We start from the raw sequence: 8289 nt of genomic DNA, 5'->3' as shown, positions 1-8289 counted from the left end.
TGCGCGGTACATATTTCGGCCCATTTCACATAAAAAAATAATATATATAATATCACAGTAACTGGCTGTCAGCTCTTAGTATAATTGTGATAGTTCAGCGTTCGTGTATTTTGGATAAAAAGTGGAAGCTGTGGCGTTCACTGGCTTATAATTTAGCTACACGTTATAACGACGTGCGTGATCAGCGGATGAGGCGTCTCCGGTCGTCATTTTCCTGTTGAGGTTCACCAAAGAATGCTTTGCCTTCCGCTGACGGCACGTCAGTATTACCAGAGTGACATATATTTTTTTATCCATAGAAAATAAACCAGCCCCTCCCCCCCCCCACAATCATAAACAAATATTTTTGTAATAAAAATAAAAAAATTGCTGACGTATGGAACGGGTGGCAATTAAACACAGGTTGAACAATTTTATTTTGAGCTCAGTTTGATTCTAAGTAGATAAAAATAAAATAAAAACATCCCAGTGGTAATATTGAACATGTATTTTTATTGTTTGTTTTTATTTCTTTGGCCAAGGACTCCGTTTGACATATGCGTTGCTTGTGTTGCATCTGTCGCGGTTCGTCTATTGTCATCGACGGTATGTAGTCTTTAATACGACCTTACAATATGTATTTAAAAAATCGTAATTAGTTTTGTTTTCGTTCAATAGTAATAAGTGACCTTATATCCTTGTTGATATGTAGATTTGAGGTTATGTTTATAAATTTATATATTATTAATTTGCCGTTCTCATATTACTATATTCTGTAATTTACTTCCAGATACTATGTACTTGTAACTAGCGATAATTATAAATCTCATACTGAAAATGAGTACAAACGCGAATAGCGATTTTTCCGGATTGTCTAACCCTATCATTTTGATTGACGACGAAGTCAGTAGCGATACGCCGTCGACTAGTTTTTCATGCGCAGAAATATTACTGGTGAGCGCGGAAGATACGGACCAAACAAATAATCATTTAGATGCATCTAATGTAGAATTAAAAAGTAATAAGGAAAAGGGTAAAGACTGCGAACGTGATATTCAAAGCAATGGTATTTATATTATATATAAGTATTGTTTTTATTTATATAATATTTTTTCAATATTTAACTTTTTCAGATGTTAATAGAATAAACGGTATTATTCAGCTAATCAACTTTGTAATAAAACAAAAATACAATTTGTCTAATGTTTTTAAATATATCGGTAAGAATGTAATTAACAAAATTTTTAACTGCAAATCTAATGCCGGAAACTTGTATGCAAAATATGGCGTTTATAGTGAAATTTTAACAACTTTAATAAAAAAATGGGATCACTGGCAAGATGTCCATTCGGGCCGTGTCATAATTGATAAAAAGTTGTTTAAACATTTCTATTTTTATTTAAGAGCGAACATTAATTTTGTTCTAACTAAATGTAATAGTGATATATTGGATCAGTTGGAGAAAAATGAAGTAGAAAATGTGTTGCACGTCAGTAGTACGTTAAAAAATCTTAAAACGTTATTTTATTACGAGCCACAAAAGCACAAAGATTTCCATATCACAAGATTTCAGATAGATAAAGACTTGAACAGCGTTGGTTACATTTCCGGAAACTCGATACTGAACAACCCGTTCGTTATGATCAAGTTGAATCTCCCCGGCTTTGCGATGCTGCATCAAAACGTGAACTACGACAAGTTTGATTTGATCAACTTGCGAAAAGGATATAAGATTAACGATATCAATATTCAATCGATTCAGTTGCGCTATGAACCGTCGACTAATATATCGACGTGCAGATTCAGATCTTTGAAAACTCTGCATATTCATAATTTTTTAGAGCAGTTGAAAAGGTTCCTGAGAAGGAACAGCGACACTCCGAAACATATAAAAGACAACATATGCTTAGTTCTATCCGAATTTCAAAAGGACGTCGGTTTGTGCAAAGACGAAATGAAAACCAGCACTTACTATCATATAAACCTGTCGAAATATCCTTACGTAAGATACTTGGGCAGGCCGTCGAGAGGCGTGTTGCCGAAGATGTTCATGGAAGATCAGTTGCAATTGGACAACAGCGAACTCAACGTCCGATTGCAGCAAATGACGTACCCGATGCTATCGTTTAACTTACTGAACTTCGATCCTAAATACAATGTCACCAACAACGGCGATGAACTCGATTATATATTTGACGATGATTTTTTATCAGCCTTCAAAAATAAAGGTATCCTGTACGAGTGTACACTTTGTAATAAGAGTGCAAAATTTAACGAAATACGCTTTCACTTAGCCATACTTCATGGAATCGATCCCGATTGGGCTTGTACGTATTGCGAAAACTCATTCAGTACAAAATATTTATCATTAAATAGATGGCAACATGACTGTAAAGAACAAAAGTTGTAGTTTAGCTACCTATGTATAATATAATATATTATATGTATATTGTCATGAACTAATTTATTGGTGATGTGTATTTTAAAAAAATTGTATAGCAAATCGAATAGATGTTTAGCAATGGTATTAAAATACTGACAAAATAATTTGTGTTACCAAAACCGATAAATAAAGTTTGTTTGTACTCATATGTAGGTATAAAATGCCCATAAATGTATTCTTAAGTCGGTGATTCTACATTAAGTTTATTTTGATGATTTATTTTTATAAAAAAAAACTACTCGGGTATCGGGTAACGGTATCGTTGCTTAAATTATTTGATGTAAGGTATTTAATTGTGACAAAAAATATTTTTTAACATGATTGTGTGACAGAAAATTTGTGAAAACAATTTTTAAAAGGCAAAGGTTTGCGTAATTATTGACAAATAGATTATTTTCTTTATGTCACTTTTTTATATATAAAGTTATTGTGAATAATATAGTGTAATTAAATGTTCTTTACGTTGCATACTGTCACTTAAAAGGTTGAAAATACACATAATAAAATGTGTTTATTCATTTACAAAATCTCTTGAGATGATGTGTATTTATTAAAAATTCTAATAAAAACTAAGATCACCACTACTTTATCTAGGATGGTGCAAACGTATTTTTTGTTTTATTTTGCGAGAACTAATCGTAAGAAATTTGCGATCTATGAAAATACGATAAATGTTTAAAGTTAAAAATTAACTCAAAACAATGTGATTAAAGTTGAATAGATGTATCGTAATCATAAAATGTATGTGCTACAAAGGCAAAAATTATCCAAATATATAACCCTGGATATTATTGCATAATCAGAGTCACAAAAGACATAATAAAAGAAATTTGAATTATTATGTATAAGTTTTTAAACACTAATGGTGGAAAAAAATAGTAAATAATAAATGTATCGATAATACAGAAAATTATTAGGAAAGAACGTTGAGGGTCACTGAGAATATTAAAATCATGAGAATGTGAATAATGGTCAGCTAGAATTGGTGAAATTTTTTGTTATAGCCAAGAAAATATTGGCATACATTTGTTGAAGATCTTTCATACTTTTAAGATTTCCATACATGTGCGAAAGCTTTATTTAAATAAAATCGTTTTATACATAAACGCTCGAGAGAAATATTAACAGGAACGTCATTTCAGCTTTTTCCAGGGGGGGGGGGGGCAAAAGTTGGCCAGTTGACATTTTTTTTAATATTTCGATCTCATTAAGATTCATGGTATTCCATTAAATGATGTGGGGACCACACAGAGCATTTGCTTACAAAGGACAATTTTTAAAACTCACGTAATTACTGTAACCAAAAGTGATTATTTAACAATACTGCGATTAGATAAAGGCTCCCTTCCGACTAGAACTAAAGGGTTCCTTCATATATATTATAACACGCAAGAATTCTCCGGTGCATTGAATGAATAATTATTTTATATGAAACGGTCACGGGAAACAATATTTCCCGTTACGCATACATAATTCAACCTCGGAGATATCCGTCAAGCAAATGTCATTTTCTAAAGGCATATAGTTATTTCGTTGTTTCTAAGAAGCGAGAGCAGCGATTGGCTGGATGATCGCTTGTGATTGGTGAGTAAGCTTTGCAGCCCTGAATACATAAGGTCAGTCACCTGGCAAACTCCGGCACACTCGAAGAGAGTAGCAGACTCCCGTCCGCCCGCGGACAACATACTTTCATGGATGCTCGCAACAAAGAGGAATCAACCTCCTCTATACACCATCTACAAGATATCTGAGTTTGATTACGAATGTGTAGAAGAAAAATTCAAAAATAACACATGACAATTAATATAATTTTAGATAAAATATTAGTCTTTCTTAAAGAACATTTTCTACAAATCGATCATTTTTTTAAGAATTGGAGCTTTTTATTTAATTTGAAAAGTATTTCCAAAAATGTGTTGTTAAAAATTAGAATTAATTCTTACAGATAAAGATACTATTAATAGTATAAACGCCAATTATTTGTACTAAACTTAACATGAACTTATAAAAGTTCTAAACTTTCATTAGGTCAAGTTGGGCTTAGTTAATTCGTGAAGGTTAGGTTTGGGTTTTTACAGCGAATATACGTTTCGCAACTGTCAAATTGAGTTTCATAGACATTTTAGAGCAGCATATAATTTCAATAGAGCTTATCAGTTAAATTATATTTTCGCTAGTGGAAATGTGTATCTACTGATGAAAATGTATTTTGACTTTACTATTGAAAATATAACTTAACCGAAAAATACACATTCACTGTCAAATTTATAAATCGCATGTAAATGAATAATGATACATATGTAAATGTATATATTAATATGTATGGAAAAGTTGAAATGACTTATTTAGGGATGAAAATACGTACATCAGGGAGGCGGAGTTTGACCATGCAGCCTAATTTGCCTAAGTATATAAAAGGATTCGCAAGAATTAAGAATCGACATAAACTCACTCATTTCGACAGGCACCAACATTGTGATAAATGCTATTTACGTACTCTCCTACTTCTATGAGTCTATGACTACTTTATTTCAGACTTAACGCACTACTCCAACACTGATTAATCTGAACTCTCTATGTATATTGTTATACATAAGCACTCGTGTAATAATATATATACCAAACAGGTCCACCGAGAGTCTCACTGGCTGACAACATCACACAAAAACCTGCAACTAATCCATCCAATATAAATATTATACTGTTATTTTCTTTAAATAAAATGCATAGAATTTACTCGCAATTTTTCCAGTTTTAATGTTATTTAATAAAATAAACTTCGGGTTTAATCGCATTAAAATTAAAGTTACAACAATTACATATATAACTCAAATTTGAACAACGTTCAAGCCCCATTAACATATATGTAGCATACATATATACATACTAAAGATTGATAGATTGTGTTTATTGCGTTGCTATGTTATTTTATTTTTCCGTTGCTTAACAACAATGACTCACAACAAACAGCATCGTATGTAATACAAGGAGCACCTATGATTTGATAGATATACTCTTTCTTTCAACAATATTTTTGAGAAACAATGTCGAATGTAGCTTACATGCGAAGTCAGCCCACTTATTTCAGCGGATACGAGTTAAAGGTAAGTTGATTTACTCTAAACCTCAACTTAATTTATACATTTTTTAAATGTGACTCACAGACAATCAGCGAAAATGAACTCGAAAGTGCCATAAATAAGGTGAGGAGAGAGAGACTCAAATTGAAAGACAAGGTGCTGTGGTCAGAGTTTTGTTCGAAAGAGTTACAAAATGATAAAATTAAATGTTCCACAGATTACAAATCCGTTGATTATGTATCACTTCAATCAGGTGAATGTTATGTAATCATTGATGTATAAAGAAAGTATGTATCTCATGTAACGTAATTTATAGATAATGATGACTCCAATACGGTGCCAAAATCAAAATTTAGCAATGAAGATATAAAACATTACTTATCAAATTATTCGAAGAATGTAAGAAAAAATATTTTAATATATTTTGTTTCATGAAGTATAATATAAAATTATTAATGTTTAAGGGCGATAACATCTTTTCAAACAACATAACACAAAAAAGGAAACAATTGGCGTTTTCTAATATAACAAAAGTATCTCTACCGACGGCAAAAGATAAGATTGAAAATGAGATTAAAACCAAACTCTTAGAAGAGAAATTATGTGGCGTATTATTGAAAATAAAATATATAATAGAGATCATACGGTAATGCGTATAAATATTTTAGTATTGAACTTAAGTGATCAATTGCATACTTTGACTTGCTTTATATAGATCGCACGTTTATGATTTTTATATACCGGACAATCCGACCGAGACAATAAGCCAGATACAGAAAAAAGCATTAGATTTCTGTGTCAGATTTTCAAGAAATCATTTATATCAAATTGAGCTACAGGTATCTAAATAATAAATGTAATAATATAAATCAAATATTACTTTTTATCATGACAAATTTTAGTTCAACAATATTGCAAATATAAAAAATGATGCAAAACACAATACAATTGAAAAGATCATAAAATTATATCAATTGTTATTACAAGCTTGTACTGTAAGTATATTAATTACTATTTAATAATTTAAATATAACAATATATTATATATTTATAGATGTTTCAACGCCATATGCATATTATTTGGGGGTACGACGGAATAGCGAAGAGACTAAATATTCTAATGAATTTTATTCTTAAAATTAACGATGCTTGTTTGCCTCTCGTGAACGAATTCGCTGTATCACATTGTGTATGCTTTATATTAATCATTTAATATTAATAAAATATATTTTTAATTGTAAGATATATTTTTAGGGTGTTTTGAGCAAAATGTGTTCTAATGTAATCGAGTCGATTGAAAAATTGATTCATATAGCTCACCCTCTTGCATTTACTGAACCAAATAAATATAAAAAAGCTGCAAACGATTCTATGAAGGTTAGTTTAAATTAATATATGAATTTAAGAGTAACAAATAAAATTATTTTGTAATTTCAGACTAAAATTTACATTACAAAAGCTGCAAAAACCACAAAGATAGCCAAATCGACTACTACTTCATCTGCAAATTTATCGAAAAGGAATATACACAGTGCTCCTGCACGTAAGATGAAATTGTAGCAATATTTAAAGCTATACTGTTTATAATTTTTATTTTATTTTACAGATCAATTTTATATGTATCGAGGAGATAAAAGCAGCAATTCGCGTTGTAAACATAATTTATGCGGTTCGAACTATGAACTTAATTATAAATGTTACTCGTAAGTTAATATATCACTAAAAGTATGTAATTGTAAATAAATAAATAAATATTTTCAGGACTGACCATTTAAACAAATTTATTAATAATCAAAGTCGACAAGCGTTATATCATAAAAATTGCTGTAATAAACAGTCTGAGAAAGATACTAGGAGTAAAAGTAAATCAAGTACAAATGTAAAGGTAATTACTCATCGACCACGAGAAGTTGAAAGATCGAAAATTAATTCGAAAAGTAACGAGAAAGTCGTCAATCAAGAAATTAGGTATAAATTATTAATAATTATTGAATGTTTATTAGGTAATGATTATTTTATACATATTTTTTAGAGTGACTCAATCTGAACCTAAAATTGATAATACAAAAATTATTACAATCTTTCATGAAGCTGATAGTGAAGATGAAGTTTTACAAGCAGATGATTCAGAAGTAAAAGAAAATATAGGAACTAGTGATGATAGTATCATACCAGAAACGATAAAAGTCATAATCAAAGATGTGAATGATTCAAACGAACAGATCGATAAAATGGATAAGTAAGTATGAAGATGTATATATTTATTCAGATAAATTAAATAAATGTATTTATTTATTGTCATAGGATTTCTGAAGACCTGGCAACCAAAGAAGTATCCAATTTATTCTCGGAAATGAACACTTTATTAGAGCAGTTTATGAAGAATGAAATAAACGAATTTTCTAATTTTTTGTATAAAACGCAATAATTTTATAATGTTTTAATTTAATAAATGTATTTTTCTGTAATGAATTTCTGTATTACATATCCTAATTGATTTTCAGAAATATACTATATAATTTATCACATACAGTGGTACCTCGGTTTTCGTCCATAATCCGTCCGAAAACAATCGTTGAAATCAGGAACCGACGAGATCCGAGGCAATTATTTATATTATAGTATGTATTAACATTACGAGGCATGTAATTGTAGTATGTATTAACACTCGCAATCAATAAAAAAGCACAAAAACACTAACACTGGCAAGCAATGGAATCGTTTGGCTAGACGGGCGTTATATATAGAAAAATATCAGACGGTAGATTTGAAATGGGAGCTCTTGGA

General features: G+C 30.3%; 2 protein-coding genes across 5 annotated transcripts; both read left to right on the top strand.

The window, feature by feature from the left end:
- The first annotated feature begins 514 nt into the window (after positions 1–514).
- LOC148239098 (uncharacterized) lies at positions 515–3031 on the top strand. Of its 4 annotated transcripts, none has more exons than XM_088190746.1 (4): positions 515–585; positions 770–1045; positions 1113–2207; positions 2274–3031. In XM_088190746.1, the coding sequence occupies exons 2-4, from the start codon at positions 817–819 to the stop codon at positions 2387–2389; spliced, it is 1440 nt and encodes a 479-aa protein (XP_088046872.1). In that variant the 5' UTR covers positions 515–585; positions 770–816; the 3' UTR covers positions 2390–3031. The 4 variants fall into 4 exon arrangements, with proteins under 4 accessions (XP_088046872.1, XP_088046883.1, XP_088046855.1 ...); XM_088190757.1 differs by having other exon boundaries at positions 658–1045; XM_088190729.1 differs by having other exon boundaries at positions 1113–3031.
- A 2293-nt stretch (positions 3032–5324) lies between these two features.
- Positions 5325–7970, top strand: LOC148239097 (uncharacterized). The gene is made up of 13 exons (XM_088187388.1): positions 5325–5526; positions 5587–5755; positions 5819–5901; positions 5967–6148; positions 6218–6341; positions 6405–6497; positions 6557–6691; positions 6757–6879; positions 6940–7045; positions 7109–7205; positions 7264–7470; positions 7535–7741; positions 7807–7970. Exons 1-13 carry the CDS (start codon positions 5467–5469, stop codon positions 7928–7930), a joined length of 1710 nt encoding a protein of 569 aa, XP_088043514.1. The 5' UTR covers positions 5325–5466; the 3' UTR covers positions 7931–7970.
- The last annotated feature ends 319 nt before the right edge of the window (positions 7971–8289 follow it).

This window comes from Plectrocnemia conspersa, unplaced genomic scaffold (genome assembly GCF_051122295.1).
Source record: "Plectrocnemia conspersa isolate PC_06_02 unplaced genomic scaffold, ASM5112229v1 ptg000001l, whole genome shotgun sequence".
In the NCBI taxonomy this organism is placed as follows: domain Eukaryota; kingdom Metazoa; phylum Arthropoda; class Insecta; order Trichoptera; family Polycentropodidae; genus Plectrocnemia; species Plectrocnemia conspersa.
Note: the sequence above shows the minus strand (reverse complement) of the source record. Positions and strands in the feature narration are given on the sequence as shown.